The sequence below is a fragment of the Magnolia sinica genome, chromosome 13 (genome assembly GCF_029962835.1).
Source record: "Magnolia sinica isolate HGM2019 chromosome 13, MsV1, whole genome shotgun sequence".
NCBI classification, from domain to species: Eukaryota; Viridiplantae; Streptophyta; class Magnoliopsida; order Magnoliales; family Magnoliaceae; genus Magnolia; species Magnolia sinica.
Genome location: NC_080585.1, coordinates 37,114,867 through 37,135,813, shown reverse-complemented (window position 1 = coordinate 37,135,813; position 20,947 = coordinate 37,114,867). Strand labels below are relative to the sequence as shown.

Here is a 20,947-nt window from a genome sequence, read left to right as displayed (position 1 = left end):
TACCTTATCCTTGCCCCGTCACCTACCCTATATCCGACACCCATATGGATCACATCTTCGAGCCTGCTTTCACACACCCGAATCCCTATACATAACTCTACCGTTAGGTCACTACTCATCCTGATCCACCCCATATTTTCTAGCCAGGACCTCCCTCCATAGGTGGTCGACTTCCACCCCAAATCTCCAAATCCACTTCCCCAACAAAGATACTTTCATACCCACCCCCCAAATATATATTTATATATATATATATAAAATAAAAAAATAAAATGTTCAGTCTCAATTCTTTAACCTATTTAGCACCCCTTCAAGGCACTTAAAAAGAGACATGAAATAAAGGGGAAGGTTGGAGAGTGTTTATTTGATAAGAGTAAGTCGTCCTCCCAACAATAAAATGTCCATTCTCAATTACCTTTCAAAACACTTAATAACCAGATCCTAAAGGCACTTTTTCACCTTACCAATGCACAAGGGAAGGCCCAAATAAGTGGATGGGAACGATTCTACCTTGCTACCAAACACCCGAATGAGATAAACTGCACATCCTCCTTGGGTTATCCAATACCCAAAATCGTCAATTTCTGAAAATAAACTGGTAAGCCTAAAACCATTTTGAACCAAAAGATCACCTCCCTGAGTTGTCGATTTGAGTCACGTCCGGCTCGCAAATGAGGATGGTATCACCCACAAACGGGAGATGTGACACTTGGAAATCTCCCCTATCCACCTTGAAACCTTGGAAGAGACCTTTGTGAACCCCTTTAGAAAGCATTATTCCTTTTCTTGTCCCCAATCTATTGTAAAGATCATCGTAAGCCTCAAGTTTAGCCTCACTTACTACTATCTTAGCAATCTTTTTGAAATTTCTATATTGTTTAAGGTTTCCATTGTTTCTAGTCGCTTGCTAGGCTTTGAAATATGAACGTTTCTCATTAATAGCTTTCTATACATCATCATTTAACCACTAAGTTTCCTTATATGATTGGCTTTTCCCTCTTGATACTACTAAAATAGTAGATAATTTCTGCAACTGAACATAAAGAGAGAAGAAACCCAAATATCAAAGTGTTGAGTGGTGTGGTGCTAAAGGGTTTAATTGTTTCCCTTTTGTTGAGGTAGATGTATGAAAGAATGGTTGTCCCTTTCCTTTGTATCATTTTACAAAGACGAATTCACCAGGGAAATGACAAACATAAAGAACAAGGCAATCATCATTTTGGAAAGATCTGTTGAGGTCCATTGCTTGACTAGGCTGAGGCACTTAGGTGCAAGGTCCGGTGATCTGGAGCATCCTTCCGGTGGGCCCCAACATGGATGTATGATGCACCAATGCTAGAAAATCATATCATAATATGCTCGGCTTCAATGGATGGTTTTTTTTAAAAAAAAATGGATCATGGCCTACAACAAAAATGGGATGGCTAGAATCATCATGCCAATGTGGTGTTTGTTCAACTGCTTATTGTGACAGCCTGACAGGTTCACCAAATGGATGGCATGAATGGTCAAACCACGTCAACACGTAAGCCCATTGATTAACATATATCGTTTTCTACATTTTATTTATATATTAATAAAATAGTAGGCCCACTTTTCTGGGGCTCTTGATGATTAGGTTAGCCTATTATTTAGAGGAAGGGTATATAATGATTGGCCCATGCCAAAGGATGTCTAAGATCTCATGTAGGTGTGCCATGTTCTCGTGAGTGACACGCCCTACGCAAGAAGCATTTAGTTGGATGATGCTAGCCACCCGATCTATGGCTCATATAAAACAGACAGTTGTAACAAACTGAATAACATTCCAAGGATTAGGATCATCCAATTAGCATGTTTTTTGTACAGTGACCTTGCAACGGTGGTAAGGAACAAATAGACATTCTGGATTGATGTGGCTGTCCCACATGACAATTAAAAGCTTTGGGGTTTGGGGTTGTTACTAACATCCCCATTTCTTGGGGACCTTAGCATTCCCCTATGTAGGTGGCAGCTGATCACCAAACTTTTGCTGATCAATCATGAGAATTCCTGTTTTGAATCTTGTGATTGGCAAAGTAGGCATCCAATAGCTTGGACAAGGTTATGATGATGATGATGATGATAAAAGGTGCCCTGGTAATCATGAGAAATCTTGTTTCATATGTACTTATTGAAATCAAATTTGTAAAGCCGTTTGGGACAAAGCATATGAAGAAGAAGACAATGATACATAATCAGAACAAGCCTGGAACAAAGCTATACTAATGAGCATGTTAAGTTCTCTTTTAGGTTTAGGCCTTGTTCAGTAAATATTCCAACCCTAAGGGCCTGTTCAGGTGAACTTAAAATGAGTTAATCTCATTTTATTTAATCACATATTGTGTATTAAAGATTAATTTTTAGGTAGGAATTCAAGGTTCATCTGGAGTGCTGATAGATTCAGATCAAGTGTAGAATGACTTCAGCTTGTGCACGACATGAGTGTATGAATGGCAAGTCTTATTCACATAAGTGGCTCTCTCCTGACTGTCTGCGTAAAGTTTATACATTCCAATGTCAATGTTTATCATTTTTCTTAGAGCGCTCCTTTCCATCTCAAGGTAAGCACATAAAAATGTAACTATGCATCTCATTTATTAAGGGAAATGCAACTAGATGAGGACAGCACCATGTTTGAATCATAGTTTGAAAACTCAACTATGTTTGATATCTAACCTGGTTGGGTCAACTTGAAGACTCGACCAAATCTTTAATTGAGTTGAATCAATATTTTAATAATTTAGTATTTAATGTGCATTTAGAATCATTGGAACTAATAACATAATAAAAATACCCTAGTAGTATGCAACAACATTGCATGGTGTGCCAGTAACATGTTTGTTCCTTGATTGAGAGATTGCCTGTTCAATTCTTGTTGCATGCACTCTCTTTTTGAAACAAAGAACCTTTGACCAGGTCAGAGACTCTGTCAGGTTACACTAACTGGTATCAAATCAGTGAGTTTTTATGCTGACTTGAGAAGTCAAGTTGAGTTTGGCCAGCAAGTTTCTATGAGGCTCTACTCAAAATCTGGCTGGGTCAAGTTGACTCAACTGACTTCACTGAGTTTTAGTACTATGGTATGAATAGGATGATTTGGCACATTAAATCCATACCTTCCATGAAGAATATGAACATTATCTTTTGTAGAGTTTGGCCACATATCCAATTCTATTACTCTTACTCCCCTCGTCAATGCCTTTATGATTGGGACATCGCTGCAGTCACTGCTGAGTTGATTCCCAGTCAAATATGAATTGTGGCCTGTAAATATGTAATAATGGGACAGCGGAGCATTCATATCATGGTGCACCTGGAATGATGGTAATATAGTAAGTAAGAAATAGTTATAACGACCACAGTTACCAAGTTCCAATAACAATTTCTTTAGAAAAAAAAAAAAACACAAATAGAATATAGGATCTCAAGATCTACAATGGGCTATTGCACCTTTGTGGGTTGGAAATCTTGTTTCTTTAAAGAGTAAAAGAAAAAAAAAAAAACTGTTGTGGCAAGATTTAGGTGAAAAGGCAGAATATAGGGCTCTGCACATGGAATGTGTGAAATCATGTGGGCCTGCATCCTGTTGATTGAATTGATGTCAAACTTCCTATACAATTGTATGGTAATAATAAAGTAGCAATTCATAATGCTAAGAAGGTGACACCAAGAATCGATAAAGTAGCAATCACCATGAACAGACTAAAGATATTGAGGTTGATTGCCATTTCATCAGGGAGAAGGTGACAGCCAAGATAATGCACAATACATATTCCTCATGTTAAGTGTGAAGACCAGCTTGTTGATTCAGTCATATGAAACAGAACTCAGAATAATCTTAAATAGCTAGGCATGATAGATTTATGCTCTAGCTTGAGGGGGAGTGTTGTTAGAATGGTTTTTTTTTTTTTTTTTGCTCTCTTTTATTAGAGGCATTAGAGTCTTTTTGTTCTAAATTGTTACTTCTGTAACAATGTTTCCTTTTGAGGGTATTTCTGTTCATGTAAAGATTTAGTGAAAGAATAAAAGGTTAGTCCCTACAATAAGAGAATAATGATATTTTTAAAATCCTAATCTTTTCTTCTTCTATCTTATCTTCTCCCTTCTCTTTTCTTTGTTTACTTCATCTTTCCAATCTCTTAGACTCTTACTATGAATCTTTCATCTCAAAACATTTTTTTTTAAAAATCATTTCATCATGTAAAAGGTTTATAGAGGACTATTGAAATATTTGTTTAATCTTGAAGATTAAAGTATAACTATGCTATCATAGTTAATAGTAAGGGTATGAGTACCCAAAAATCAGGCTCCGCATCATCCTCAAAATCCAAATTCTCAAGCAAAGACTGGTTATTGGATTACTGCACATAAATAAAATCATATTAAAATACTTCCAAAACAATATCAAAGTGACATATGCTACGTGACTCACGATAAATTCTAAATAGAGATCTGGAGTTGAAAATCCTAGTCAATAAGGTTTATAGGGAACTATTGTAATAGATGTTCATTCTTTGTGAGGATTAACATGTAGCTATGTTATCTAGTTAGGGTATGGGTATTGAGAAACAAAAAAATGGGTTATGCATATCCTCCAAATCCAAATTCACAGGCAAAGACTTTATTGGATTAATGCTCATAAAATCATATTAAAAACTTAAAATGCTTCCATAACAAGTCAAATTTGTTGTGACCCAATAAATTTAAACTAGAGCTCTAGAGTTGAAAATCCCAGTAGATTTGGAATTAACACCTAGAGGAAGGGGGATCATTATCCAAGTATCCAATTCAGGTGCTCTAGTTTTTTGGAGGATGTGATTTCATAAGTGTAGATGAACCAATAGAAGTTACATGAACAGTGACGAACTCTCTTCCAACTGACATGTTTGGAATCAAGTATCATCATTAACCAACTTAAAAAGTTAGTGTAGAAGACAGTGAGGAATCTTAGGCATAGGATAAACATTAACCACCTTTAAGTGTTACTCTAAGAAAGGCCTTGGAAGTTGTATGTGTTGTTAGTCATGCTTTCTGTTTATTCACTTGCAATCAGGTCATTAAATTCACATAAGTGTATACTAAGAGAAAATAGATTGGGTTTTTTTCCTCTCTCTAAAAGATGGTTTGGCATTTCACAAGTCAATGGTGAAGATCAATTCTAGTCAAAGGTGAAAATGCATTCACTGGGGTTGGCTACTACAAATGCAAATCCATTCATATAATTGTCCCACAGGCTTCCACAATTTTGCAGCTAGAATTTCGAGTGCCATGAAAGGAAGAAAAGAAAGGCCTAGCACTCCCTCAATGTCAACATTTAATCTTTGAATATTCAACATCAAGTTGCTTCAAACATGTGCACCTTCAAACTAAGGGTCTATGTGGTAGTAGGGCATAAAGTATATTTTAATAGAAAATTTAAAATAAAGGTTTAGTCTTCCCTTCATTGCATTTTAGTGTTACAAATGGAAAAACTATTAAATAGAGAAATTTTCAGTGTTATTTTTTTTGTAATATTATAGTTTGGAGCTTTGCTAAGTCCACACATGTATACAAGTCAGCTAATGCACATGCCACCACATATGCCAGTGTGGCACACAGTTGAAATATCCAAGCCATCCATCAGAAGGGTACCACTATGTAGATTCCCTACCCCAATAAACAAGTCGGTTGACTAGTCAGGCGGTCCACAATTAACTGAACAAACGTATGGTTGTGAAAAAATTGGTCAAAGTTTTCTAACCTGTCCACTTATTTCTATTATCATGGCACACTTATTGAGAGGACTACCCTTCTGACGCAGGATAACTAATCACTTGCTCTAAAAGCTCGAACTGATAGAGCGTGGCAAATCAATCCCTTTATCTCATAGCCCAGCCTCACACAAGCCACCTGAATCCCACACGCTAACCCACTCGGTGTGAAAATGCCTTTGCATTAATCACCCCCAGCGAGGAGTCTTGAACACAAGACCTCTTGCTCTGATAACACTTTGACGCGGGAAACTAACCACTTAATCTAAAAGCTTGAATTGATAGTGCATGGTGAATCAATCCCTTTATCTCATAGCCTAAGCCCAACATCCCATGGGTTAGGTCCTCGGCTGAACCCCCTCGTGGGCCCCACTTCACATGGGTTCCACCTCATACAAGCCACTTGCCTCACACAGGTGGGGCCCGCCTCACACGGGCCGCCCACCCCGAGTGTGCCCTCGCATCCCCTAGGCCATTCCACTCAAGCCCGGTGTGAAAATGCCCCTGCATTACCTTCTCTTTGGGCAGTACCATCTGCACACGAGGTCCACTTGATGGATGGGTTGGATATTTCACCTCTCTGCAACACTAGCGTATGTGATGCGTGTGCATTAGCCAACTTGCACATGTGTGTGCGCTTTTCAAGGCTCAATAGTTTGATACCTCAAGGACAAAACCAACGGAGGAAAAAGTGTAACAGCAGCACCTTTCGAGTAAATGTTCCTACCAAAACGTGACCCTAAATCAATTTTTTGTACTACATAACCTTTCTCGTGAAGGGATAAAAACCAAATTAACGAAACATCAAAATATGCAGATATTCTCAGGTAGACAAGAGGGTGTCAATGACATGCAAATACACAAGTGAGACAAAGCAACAAATGAGCAAACTAGACCTATACACCTAATTGAGAAATTATCCACAGAGAAAATTCTAATAGTGATCTGGAAAAAAGAGCATTCTCGAGTACAAACCATACACTAGCACTGGAGTTGGCTTGTGTAGACATACATGATGACGAGTATCATTGAGGAGACTGTCAGAATGAGCATTCCATTCAACAATTGGTGCCTGACAAGAGAAGTGATGGCAATATTGAGAATAGACAACAAGAGTAAGATCTCTGAAGATTCCAAAGATAACAACAAAAGAGTTTTTATTTTATTATTTACAAAGATTCTATGAAACAACAATTCTCAGAGAATACACTAAAGGGAACCATCAGGAGACACTCAAAAATGATTCCTAATACTTCTAAAGATCCAATTGGAGCAATTACGTAGAGTGCATGCATCAGATGAAAATATAAACAAGATAATGAATAGAACTGACAGCAAAGCCAAAATTGACAGGAGTTAGTGATATGTATTTTGTAAAAAAGTGAGCAGAAAAGGAGGAGAAGTACTCAATATCAAAAGAATTGTGGCACCCTGAGGTTTTAGCTCCTAGAAACACACAATAATATCCCTCAACCCATTGGCACACTGAGATAGGGTTCAGAAACATTTCATAACAGAGGAATAGAAATGTCATGCTCAACAACAGAGCTAGTCTGCTGAGAACAAGATTACATACATCTCGGGTCCATGATTTAGTAGTCTCCTTTCAAGTCTTTAGCATGCTTTTAATAAGCTACAGGTCCACACACGTGTGCACAAGTACACAAGTCTGCAAGAGTGTAAGTGACTAGTGATTATCACACACATGCATGCACTCACACTAAACAAGTATACAAATCTACAAGAGTGCAAGTGACTACCATCACCTGAATCACATTAATTTATAATTGGGAAATTTTCTATTTGTGACATATGTCGATACCCTCCGTCTCTCCCTTACCTTTTGATTTTTGTAGCAGGTGCCCTCAGGTTTGTGATTGATGGCAACAGAGTCCCTTGAAGTATTTTTCTCTTCATCAACCCTCAAAAATGAGAGAGAGAGAGAGAGAGAGAGAGAGAGATGGCTTTTAAAAAACAATCTCTTGAATATATATATATATATATTCAAAATTGGCTTGCACTCGACCTCAGGATAAGCTCCCGTGAGGTCGAGCTGTGTGGGCCCCACCGTGATGCATGTCGACCATCAACACCGTGCATTTGATGGGTCCCCTCTAAATTATGGGATATCCCAAACATCAGCCGTATACGGAACTCAGGTGGGCCATACCATCTAAAATCATGTGAAGACACTGTTAAAACATATAAAAGCACTTGGTGGGAGCCCACCTGAGTTTTGAATGCTGTTGAAACTTGGTCTGAACCCTCATCCAAGTGGGACACACATAATGGATGGGTTGGATTTTCAAACCACATCTCGGGGGGCCCAAAAAATGATTATTAATGTTTTAATGGTGCACGGCCCCTCCCCACTTTCTGTATGTGGTGTGGCCCCCACAAGTCATAGATTGACTTGATTTTTGACACCTAGGCCCACGATTGAATGGTGCATCTGATTGATGGGGTAGATTTTTGAAACGTATCACGGTGGAGCTCACACAGCTTGACTTCATGGGACGGACTCGTAAGGTCAAGCGCATAGTACTGTTTCCCATATATATATATATATATATATATATATATTCAAAATTGGCTTGACTCTTGACCGTTTCCCATTGATACCGATATGACTCATGCGATGCCAGGTCATATCAAGATAATATTTTAATATATATCACCAACATCAGAAGGAAGATAGCATTGGATCTCAATCGGATGGGTCTAAAGATCATTGGGAAACAAGTTTGAAAGTGTTTCCATCAGAAGAGGAATCCACCGTTTAATCGCTTTAGAGCCACATAGATCTACTGAAGGATCAAATGGATTGGAAGATGAATCAATGGACCTGCAGAGTCAAAGGAAAAGTTGATGACTAGATTGACCAACATAGTAATGTTGGGACCAATACTTCAATTCACCAGGACCAATAATGGATACATCAATGGACGAATGGTTAGAACCACATTTACATTGGCAAACAAGAAGATAGGTCTCAACATCTAAATTGAAGCAGCTTTGGGAACATTGAGTATGGCACGAACAATAGAGCAGAAGTTTCAAGATCGAGGAAGGAATTTAAAGTTGCAAAAAAGAGTTGGCTCCCACAAAGCACTAGTGGAAGCAATATCGTCTACAAAGGACTCTGGCAATTGTTGTGCCTAGCCAATGCATAGAATTGTACCACCTGTAATATAATGACAATTTTTTTTATTTTTTATTTTTTATTTTTTTTTGGGGGGGGCGGGGGGAGGATTTTTTTTTCCTTTCTAATTATTTAATCACAACTGATCATCAAGTGGGTCATTTTAACCATTTTAACCAAGATTTTTGATAATATGTCTGTTGATCACCAATCCAAACCATGAATTATCGATCCGAACCATCCAAATTGAATAGAAACTGATTAATTTTCAAATCTACCGTTAAAATTATCATTTAATAGATGTATCATCAAGATTTTGAGAATTTCCCATATTGGATCACTTGATCTTTCTATAGACAATCGTTAAATATGTTCCTAGACACGATATCAACAATGCCATATAAAAATCTTGACTTAAACAAGGATAAAAGGCTAAGATCTGAGGCCAAGAATTATTGAATTGTTAATTTTAGCATATTTTGTGGACTATAGTAGAGTATACTAGATTCTTATTTCATGACCCTAGTAGATCTTCAATACCATGATTTTAAAATATTTTAGTATATGTAAATTCATAAAAATTATCCAGATATATTATAACCATACATTTGAGCATGGCCCATAGTATTATACACATTAATTTTTTTACCTTGAAATTATTTTTCCTATAATCTTTGTAATAAAAGCTTCATTTTGATATAATGATTGGATATAAAAACTTTTGGTTTGGCCCACACGATCGTGGCATGTACACACTCGATTAATACACCCTACTTCATATGAACGCATGTGTACAATCTTTGGTGCACTGCTGCCTATATGAACACTTGTGATTTCCTTATAAATAACCATGATCATTTTGATCAAGAAATCATTCTTACAAGAGGGCATAAGATATAAAAAATCTAATCATGCGCTTAGATTAAGAAGACTGTACTTGTGGGACCTACATCTCCATGGCACATACACACATTCGTTGTACCCTCATTTACCCTAAAACCTCTCACCATTAAGATAAGAGTTACATGCACTTAACATGTGTTTATCACATGTTACATGTACATGTTAATGTAAGAGGGCTTTGGCGCCTCTATATAAGGTGTAAAGCCCATATCCTAGTCCATGCCGTTCCTTAGACTCCTGCGATCCTCCCTGCCGAATTTCGGCAACCCGCGACCTATAATCGGCATTTATGCACGACCCTAAGTCGCATTCCATAAATCTGAGTCGACTCGACCCGAGACTTGTACCATTGCGACTGCGCCTTCGCCACGGTTCCAACGCCACGTCTTGCGTACCGATGCGATACCCAGGCCAGGAGTTGTGGGCCTGCATCTATTTTGAGGAAACGTCCCGCATTGTAAATCCCGAGAGAATCTCTACCATCCATCACATTAATTAATCAAATACTAGTCAAGTACACATCTCATCACAACCCATGATTTCTTTCTCCCCAAGACAAGCAACCCTCTCCAAAGTCAACCCTCATGTTACTCACACCCATCACTCCATCCCATCCCTTTCATCCCATCACCTTCTCTCTCCCTCTCATTCTCTCCACCATTTTCCAAGCAACCAAGAGTGGACGTCCAAGCTTCCCAAAGAGAGAACCAAGTGTGGCACACTTCCTACCCCCCTCATCTCTCATCCTAGCCCTTTAACCTCCATCATCCTCCGTCAAAATCGAAGCCGAGGAGCTTAGCATTCCAAGGAGCCTAGAAGATTAGCAATCGGTGGGTGATTAGCAGGTTAGATTGTGTTTTTTATGATGGGCCAAGTGGGGCCTACCGATTGATGGTATGGATCTCACTTTGGACCCTAGGTGTGGCCGATGGCCCACCATGATTCATATGATCATCCCATGATGGGGCCATTCTCCATGGACCCTATCATGATGTTTATTTTCCCATTTATGGAAAGGTCATCTAGATCTTACATCTTTTGGTGGAAAAGGATCTCCACCGTTAATTTTTATGATTTAGGGCCCACATGATTTGGGACCCATTTTGATGTATGTATTGTAATTACATGGCCCACCTAGGAAGGGTTCATAGTGGCGGAGCCCCTCCCCTCCACACGTCTCTCTCTCTCTCTCTCTCTCTCTCTCTCTCTCTCTCTCTCTCTCTCTCTCTCTCTCTCTCCCCCTTTCCTTGTTGATGGCCCACCTCGATGCATACGTATTTTCATCCTCACCGTCCACCCAAGTGGGACCCACCATGCATGCGTTGTATCCAGCATCCAGCCCCATCCAACAGTCCCACCTTGCTGTCCATTTGGACGGACCTGGACGAAGGTAAAACACAAATATCAGCTGACCCAAAGCTTTGGTGGGCCACCACGTGGACCCACCTTAATGATATGTGTATGTGCACACCGTCCAGTCTGCTAGACGGTGGGATCCATCGTGATGCAGGTGTTTCATCAACACCGTCCATCTGGTGGGACTCCACCTGATTTATGGGTTTTGCCCACATAGCCCGTCCGTTTTAAGGGCGTGGGACCCACCCCACACGTGCTGCACATGTGGGGGTGGGCCCACCTTAATATTTGTATTGTATATTCACACTGTCCATCTCTGGACGGTGGGGACCACCCAGCAATATAGTTGTTGTATTGACGTCAACAAGTTCTGTGGGTCTGATCAAGAGGTATGTGTTTTCATCCTAACCGTCCGTCGGTAGGACATAGGACCCAACTGTGATGTATATGTTTTACTCCACACCGTCCATCTATGTGTGACCCACCATGATGTATGCGTTGATCCACACCGTTCAAATAGGTGGAACACTGCTGGACCATCTGTCTAGCAGCCGCAACGGCCCACCTTGATGCAGGTGATCTATATCCTCACCGTCCAATCATTGTAGAGATCATTTTGTGGCATTACAAAGAGAGAGAGATAGATCTAAATTTCAAGTGGGACCCACCGTTATGTATTTCATCCACGCCATTCAGCAACCATGGGTCCCAACGTGATGTATGTGTTGTAATCCGCACCGTCCAGCCATGGACGATGGGACTCACATGATGTATGTGTTTTATATCCACGCCATTCGTCCGTATTGCTAGACGTGCAGGGCTCGCCTGCTGTGCACGCAGGGCCCACCTACTTTATGTGTAGGGCCCATTGTGGCCGTATGTGTGAGGCCCACTTGATTGCGTACATGAGGCGCGTGTATGCGGCCCATTGTGATGTATATTAGGCCCGTGTGAGAGACCCATCGTGATGTGTATGAGGCCCTCAAGCGAGGCCCATTAAAATGTATATGAGGCCCTTATATGAGGCCCAATGTGATGTACATGAGGCCCTTGTGTGAGGCCTATTATGGTGCATATGAGGCCTAGGTGATGAGGCCCAATTGTGATGTGTGACCCCACCATGATGTATGAAATGTTATTTGTGATGCCCATCTTTGTTTCTTAAGTAGTATTCAGGCCATGGGCCCCATTGTATATTAGATTTCTTAATGGGCCGCACTGTAACACCCCGGTCCCAAAGGTAAGATATTGTCCGCTTTGGCTATGTAGGAACAAAACTGTGAGGGTGGACATTGTGCCAACCCGAAGCGGACAATATCTTACCAGAGGAGTCGGGGTGTTACAAATTGTATCAGAACTCTGGGCCAAATGTGGGCCTTTGTCCTTAATTGGAAAGACGCGTTTTGCGAGTGGTTCGCTAACCGCTTCCACCCGGGAGAACAAAGCCGTGAAGGTGGACATTGTGCCAGCCAAAGCGGACAATATCTTACCGTTGGGACCGGGGTATTACAAATGGTATCAGAGCATGATTTGGATTAAAGTGGACCTGGGATATGGTAACACGACACACTCTGACGTACTCTGACTTAGGAAGGGGGACATTGTGGTAGCCAAAGCAGACAATATCTTACCGTTGGGACCGGAGTGTTACAAATGGTATCAGAGCTCTGGGCCAAATGTAAGCCTTTGTCCTTAATTGGAAAGACGCTTTTTACGAGTGATTTGCTAACCGCTTCCACCTGCGAGAACAAAGCCGTAAAGGTGAACATTGTGCCAGCTAAAGCGGACAATATCTTACCGTTGGGACCGAGGTGTTACACACTCTCTAGGGAGCAACGGTGGTTAAATGTCCATGGTAGTTAAATGACCACATCATAAGTCTCTCTAGGGCCCGTTGTTAAGCCCATGACTACCTTACCTTATTGGGCTACCCCAAATCATTGGGCCCCCCCATAAGTGCTAGGCCCATTCTTGATATGAGTAGGCCGTCTAGGCCCATCCTTGATATAAGGAGAGTACATCATCATCATATAACATGCTTAGTATAGCTCCACGATCCATGCCCATGCGCATCATATGTATGCTTAATATAAGGAGTGATTGATCATAGCATATGCCATTGGGCGGATTATTATGGGACTCCTTGATAGGAGGAGTTACCCACATGAGCGTGCGATACGCGTAAAATTGCTACATGACTGGATAGTGTGATTCATGCATCTCGCATTGTGTGACATGACTACTGTACGCCCTAGCGACATCAGGGTCGTAGCCTCTATAGGTATATCGTGGATAGCAGGATTGGACACCAGAAATCTTTCTCCACATGGGGTGTGATAGATATCCCTGGGTGAAATTCCCTAAACCCTTATGGTACCAGGAGGTTGCTCCAACATCTAGACGAGTGGATGCATGAGCGCCAAGTGTCGAATACCAGGAAGCCGTGCTTCCCACTGTGTCGTGGTCAGTTGGAAGGGGGTGCAGCCTTACCTGCCTGAGATGATGGGGTAAAGCTAGGCTGAGTTTGACCAGCTCGAGGAATGGGTCACTATCGACGAGTCGGGCCCAATATTGGCAGGCGGATAGTGAGGTCTCTTCCACTCACCTTGTTGCACGCGATAGGGCAGCAATCTGGTTTGGAGTGTACTAGACCACGGTGATATTCCAAAGTTGAGCTGTATTGATATGTGGATTCAGATGAGGATTGACATGCTTGCATTGCATCTCGCATATAACATTTGGCTACGTAGGCCTCGCATCGCATGGCCTCGGTATGGCCGATAGCATTCATGTCTTATATCGTATAACCTTGGTACGACCGATTGCATTCATGGACTTACCAACATGTTTTCGTATTGCTTTGATATTGTATACTTGACACTTACCTTGCGCATATACTTACACCACCCTCTAAGCTTTCTATAAGCTTATGCACGACTGTTGCATGTAGGTAAAGTTGGATCGCAGCAGTGCTGAGGTAGGAGCATGTGGCAGATCATTTTGGAGCTTTCGTCTATCTTTGTATTTCCCTTTCTGCATTGTACTCAAAGTTTTTGATATAGTAGATATGTGGTGATATTGTTTTGTGACTTGGTAATGCTTATGGTTACGCTCCTATATCCAAAAAAAAAAAAATCATATTGAAAATCCTCCTTGTAGGGTCCCAAGATCGGAATCTGGCATATGGGTGCTGGGAGCCGAAAATGAGGCACTACGGAGGCTGTCAGTGCCAGATTCGGCAATCGAGAATTTTGTGAGCCCGGTTTCCGAGTTTGGGGCATGACATAAGGAATACCAAACCACTTCTTGTAAGCACTCACAAAGAAAGAGGGAGAGAGAAAGAGATTAAAAGATAAGTTCTATGAGCTTACCTTCTGATCCAAACCATTTATCAAGTGCTCTAATACTATATATCTTAGATATTTTAGATCAAATCTAAGTGGGCCCCACCACAAGATCATGTCTATCATAATAAATCATTTGCGCTTCTCGTATCTTATATTGTGCTAGAATCCTATAAGTGAAAAATCCATTATAGACATTAGTGTAAAAGTGGGCCCCACATAAAATTAATTGTACCTTTAAAAATCTTATTCATTAAGTGTAAATATGGATTGAAGACCTTATAAATCTAGATCCAGATTGTTAAAATTAGGAAAAGATTATAATAATGATATAGATCGTTAAATCGACAATCGGGTCCAATCCAACCGTTGACCAAAGGTTTAATAAACTAATTAAGGGATTATATTTAAGAAAATTAAAAATCTACTTGATCTAATGTTAAATCAGATCATCTGATCAAAGATCAATCAAGACCATTAGACCAAATTCGTGAAAAATAAAGAAATAAATGATCGGATATGATGGATCTAAACATCCAATTGTCTTTAAGGTAGATCTCAATCCGAAACAAAGATTAATACCTTTGATCTATGGTTAGAAACATGGTAAATGGACTATCTACGGCTTAGATCTACGAAATTAGGGGACTTGATTGACTGATTTAATGGATTAATGTAACAATCTTAGGATCTTACTCATTTTTACAGGATTTTTAAGAAAATGGACACTAAAGAATAAACTAAATTGATGCTTTATATTCTAACCATGACTAAAAAAGGAAACTTTATATGGATCGTAGACCCGAATGCAGTCATTAGATCCATGAAGAAATTATCAAAAGGTTAAAATGGTCAAATAAGGAATGAACATTTTGGGTAAGTAGTCACTATCATGGAAGGATTTTCTCGCACGCATTGCGTAACATTACATGCTTACTTTTGCTTAACTTTTATAATTTGTTGATATCTAATTAAGTATACAATTGGCTTATATTTAATGTGTCATTCTGAGAACACCAGACAACTTGGGGATCGAATTATCCCTTAAATTCTCGGGCAGAGTTCCTAATGAAACTCGAGTTGGTACCAATAGGGCCTCTTCCTTAGACTACAGTCGAGGCTGGGGAAGGAGTTTGGCCATCTCTAGAGTGGGCCACTCATTGTCAAACTATACAGTTACACACGATACGTGAGATACCTCAAGCCAGCATTTGTGCAGGATGTGAGTAAACTCCTGCACGTGTTGGGCTCCTATGGGTCTCGGTCGGATGGGTGTTGGCAGGCTGGACGCTTTGCGCAGCTATGGCCCTGGTTGTTCATTAAAGAAATTATTTATGTGGTAATGTGGCATGCTAAGATTCTTGTACATGCACTTGTATCATGCCTATGTTGTGAATCATGCGTACAACTACTTGCTGAGCTATTAGCTCATTTTGTTTATTGGAAAACCATCCAGACAGGGAAATGAACTGGAGTCTCCATGTGTGGAGTGATGACTTCGAAAGGCGTGCTCTTGAAAATTTACTGCGAGAATAAAGAATTTTTCATTTTATATTTATTTCTTTTAAATAATGATGTATGAACTTGTGTTGGATATTAACCACTAGATAATTGATACTTTTGACTGGATGTGACACCACCAATTGCCAACAAAGAGGAAGGAGACTTGGTAAGAGGTGGTACAAATTCAAAGATTGACATTGTTTCCAACTTGATGACAAGTTCTTTCAAGCCCAAGGAGAATTGATGGATCTGGGAACACACATGAGTAATTAACGGATGTGTCCACTCTACACAAGGTATTCAATTAAAGTCCAGGCCATCAGAAAACATATCAAGGCCCAATCAAGCCCATTCAATGGTCAAGGTCACTGATGTGATTGATGCAACAATCAGATTAAAGATCTGGAACATTTAACCATGTGGATTACTAATCTGGACTAATTTGGACTGTTTCAAGTGCGTAGTGTGTGTGAGTAATCCAGGGTTTAGTCCCTGGTAGTGTTACCTTTCAAAAAAAAAGAAAAAAAGATTACTAATCCAGTCTATTTCAAGTGTCCAAACCGATCAGATGGGGAATGTGGACCAGATCAAGGGTTGGATGATATGTGAACCCGAGTCAAGGCCTTGATGAAACACACATCTCACTTGGACTTACCCATATATTTTGGAAAGTTCCCGATTTAGAGTCAAGTCATTATTTGTTTATCTTATTTCGCTTTTTGATTTATATCTTTTAAATAGTTGTTTCCCTATTTTAATAACAGTTCGTGTGTCAAATCTTTTAGTAATTTTATTATGTTGGAGGATGTCAAAATAATAAAGTCTAAATTTGTGTAAGATCTCTTTAAGTCTCTATCTTTTGTATTTTGACCCATATAAAGTCCTCTAAGGCCATATGTAAGAAGATATTTGATGAACATTTTGACTAGTAAATGTAGAGTATTTCTTCTTCCTTTCATGCAATGAGAATTATTAATCTTTGCTGAGATGTCATTGGAACCGTTCATGTGATGCCATAGAATTGGTAGAGTAGTACCACTACCACCTAGTTATCCATTATTTCTATTTCCTACATGCAGAAGAATGTGAAGGATTCTTAGCACAAGATCTGCTGAAGAAAGGTTCCAAATTCAGTTGGATGGTTTTCGATTGCATCAGAAAATAAAATCCCAAACAAGAAGAAAAGGGGGGGGAAAAAAGGCCCAACAAGTATTTACACTGAATATTGGTCCATATCAATCTGTATCAAACCAATTCAGCATGAAGTATGACTATGGCCAGTTCACATATAAATATATCATACAGGCAGGTACCAATATGCGATAAGTATGGTCCACTACGCAACATATTGGCCATTATTTTGAACCATGTTGGTGATGACCCTATTGTTTATGTCATGTGCATTATGAGTCAATTACACTATGTTCCTCAATTCATCATGTTTCCATTCTCCAGATCATTCACAACTTAAGAAGCCCTATCTAGGAGGCTTTTACTGTTACACGTCCTCTCGATTTTAGTTATGAGCTTATGTGGATGTTGATTGGGCAGGTGATGTCATGGATCAATAATCTACTATCGACTTCTCAATTTTTCTTGGTAATCTTTTATTTCATGGAAAAGCAAGAAGCAAAATCGTATTGCTTGCTTCAATTATCCACTCCAACTCCTAATGCAACCCAAGGGTGGTCCTGACCAAGATATCTAATAATTGATTGGGTCCATGAAATATTCCAATCAGTTAGTGCAGCCCATGTGATGGTTCAATTCACCCACATGATGGTCCACTTTGATTTATCAGCCCATATGGTCCATGTTGTGGGACTATTTCATATATTATTTTGATAGAAAAAACTAGCTTACTTGGAAATAATCTATAGCTACCCTTATTTTCTAGACCACTTTTTGGTACCCAATGACATTCAAATGACACAAAATTGGTCCTACTTGAAATCCTGTTAAGTTATGATGCAAGACCGATCCATGAACCAAATAACATATGAGATCAAGTAGTTGAATTAAGACAATTAATAGAAAGAAAAAAAAGCATTGCCATAGTCATCATGAATCCCATGAAAACCAAAAGAACGCCATGCATAATCATAGCCTAAGCTACCAACATCGTAACAAAAGATCATTAAATAAAAGGAAACTAGAATCTAATGGATGTAGGGACATCCAATTAGCATAGGGTATAGTCTATTTCAAAGTAGAAGACCTAATACAACCTAGAGTAAAAATTAAGGTTTGTGTAATTTAAGAAAGTAGGAAATATATAAAATTTTAGATTTAGAGTTAGGGTTTTGGGAATGGAAGAAGGGGGTTTTGATATAAAGATAATGGAAAAACCAAAAGGGGCAAGGTGTAGCCGTACGACCAACCTGAAGGATTCACAGGTGTGGTCGTACAGTCACACGTGTGGCGTAGGATGGATGGGTTTAGGTCGGTTAGGGTTTGGATGGTAGATAGATAAGGGAAAGATGGGTTTAGGAGAAGATGATGGCTTAAGATGGGAGAATTGAAGAACTTGAAGAAAATACGTTGAGGGAGGAGAAAATTGATGATGATGTGGAGATAGATGGAGACCTCGCATCTCTGTTGATGAAGATTAGCCTCACACCAATCTCCCTTCCAAATCACATGGAAGTTTCTTCAAATCTCATGAATATGGAAAAAGAAGAAAGCAAGAGCTTTTTCTATGCCCACCCTCTTTTATAGCTCCAAGAAAGTTCAAAATTTATAATAAACACCCTATTTTGTGATAGGATTTAAGGGTATCTTAGTCATTATTAATATTATATTAAAATAGATGGTTGGGATTGGAAACATAGATGGTTAGGAATAGATTAGGGTTTCTTTTGCTTTGGGAAATACATACATATAAAAACTCTTTTATGAATGATCCATGAATAGTGAATTAAAAGAAAAGGCTCTCTTTGTTTTTCCCTAATCATGTATCGGACAAACTTTGGGGATTCGATCTCCAATCAGTGGTGTGACTCAACTAAGAGTTCCAGGTTTTATGCGACTTCAAACCCAAAATTCAAATTAGGTATTGGGGTTGTTGTTTCAATTCAACAATTGTGACAATCACAGTGCTACAGCACATTGTCTTCCAGAAGCAAATCAAACACATCGAGATTGATGTCACATTGTTTATATGCATTTTTTATTTTGGAATTTCAGGGAAGCACATTTCATGTTATCAAACATGCTCTCTTCTAAAATCAGATCAATCAACCCATCGTGTATGGGCCATTGGACAAACCTTAACTGTCCATTTTCATCATGCACATGAGCGGACTCCTTATTTTCGGGCCCGCACATGCTCATTATCTGCCCCACCTAATGGATGACCAGGGTCTACCGCACATACGCCACATGAGGCATGTTGTGTCCCACCTGATGAGTGGGCCAGCCTGATTTTTAGGCAAGGACACATTCACTAGAGAGCCACATATCAAACAACCCAGATCTCACATGTGTATGCCACATGAGCACTACACTCATGCCGGCCTGTGGAAGACGTGCGGTTGCAAATAGAATCTCTCCTTCCCTCAACAAGATAGGTCCACACCAAACATACCCCAGACCAAAAACAAGCAAATCCACTCATCAGGTAGGACACATGTGTAGGAGGAAAAAAAAAAAAAAAGATGGTTAGAAAACTACAATCTATGATCCATCCTCAACATATGCATGTGGCCCACATGATCAATTGACCAACCTAAGTTTTGGGCTATCATGGACCCCACCTAGTGAACGGACTGGATCTAACAAATATGCACATACATTAGGCCCCACCCAAAGAAAAAGAGCAGAGGCATGCGAGAAATAGGAAATGAGGACCTGAGAGATGATGGGAGCATTGAGGTCGTCACAGAAGAGGTATTGGATGAAATCTTCGAAATTGAGGACGGGACGGAGACGGCGCATCTGTTCAATGACCCACTCAGCATAAGCGACGGTGGCTTGGGTCTCGCCCTGGAATTCAATAAGGAAGCGCTGGAACTGAGGTGCCGTCATCTGGTCATAGCCTCGGGAGAAGGCGAAGAATGCTTTCTTGAGGTCAGGTGGGGGCTCTGCCTCGTTATTCCGGAACTTCCTCGTGAAGAACACGCACATCGTGTAGTCTCCCATTTTCTCTTACCTTCTTCTTCCTGATTTTTTTTCTCTCGTTTTCTGAAGAGAGAGAGAGAGAGAGAGAGAGAGAGAGAGAGAGAGAGAGAGACGGGAATGTTCTTCTTGATTTTCTGTTCTTCTCTCCTTTTCTGAGGAGAAAGAGAGAGAATTCAAGGAGGAATGGTGGATAAAAGGGGCGACATTTGCGGGAGAGTCTGGTGGTGGAAGTAGCTTCTTCGTCTCCCTTTTTTCCCGCCGTTGCCGTTACCTCCCGCTCTAAGAGAGGAATATGTGTTACTCGGGTAACACGTTAGTGGGTGTTTTCTCTAAACGTGGGGCCCACCTTGATGTATATGTTCTACATCCACGCCGACCATAAGTTTTTTCAGATGATTTTAGGACATTTTTCCAAAAATGAATTAGATTCAAGTCTCAATGAACCACAAGTAGGGATTGAATTCTCACCATTAAAAAATTGTTGGGGATCACAGAAGTTTTGGATCAAGTTGATATTTGTGTTTTACCTTCATCTAGGGTTGACTCACCTTATCAACACGTTGGATGGCATATAAATATTACGGTGGGCCCTTGAAAGTTTTTAATGGTGGTCGTTCGATCATCACTTTTTCCTATGGCGTGGTCCACTTGAGATTTGGATCTGCTCCATTTTCGGAACCATATACTAAATTGATCTGGAAAAACTGATGGACAGTGTGGATATACAATATACAAACAAAGGTGGGCCCCACGGTCAGGGAAACACCCACTAACGTGTTGTCCGGGCAACACCTAATCCGCTGCCGTTA

The 20,947-nt window shown here is 40.0% G+C and overlaps 1 protein-coding gene across 2 annotated transcripts in view; it reads right to left on the bottom strand.

Moving 5' to 3' along the window:
• The window catches only part of LOC131223595 (phosphoinositide phospholipase C 6-like), a 41,230-nt gene extending 20,995 nt beyond the window's left edge, over positions 1 to 20,235 (bottom strand). Inside the window, exons 1-3 of one of the 2 annotated variants that reach the window (XM_058219029.1) lie at positions 19,869 to 20,235; positions 6,784 to 6,843; positions 3,138 to 3,334 (exon numbers count right to left, since the gene is read on the bottom strand). In XM_058219029.1, the coding sequence (XP_058075012.1) occupies positions 3,138 to 3,334; positions 6,784 to 6,843; positions 19,869 to 20,159 (548 nt within the window). In that variant the 5' untranslated portion in view covers positions 20,160 to 20,235. Of the gene's footprint in view, positions 1 to 3,137; positions 3,335 to 6,751; positions 6,844 to 19,868 lie in introns of both variants that reach the window. The other variant, XM_058219030.1, reaches the window with a different exon arrangement.
• Positions 20,236 to 20,947: the final 712 nt, after the last annotated feature.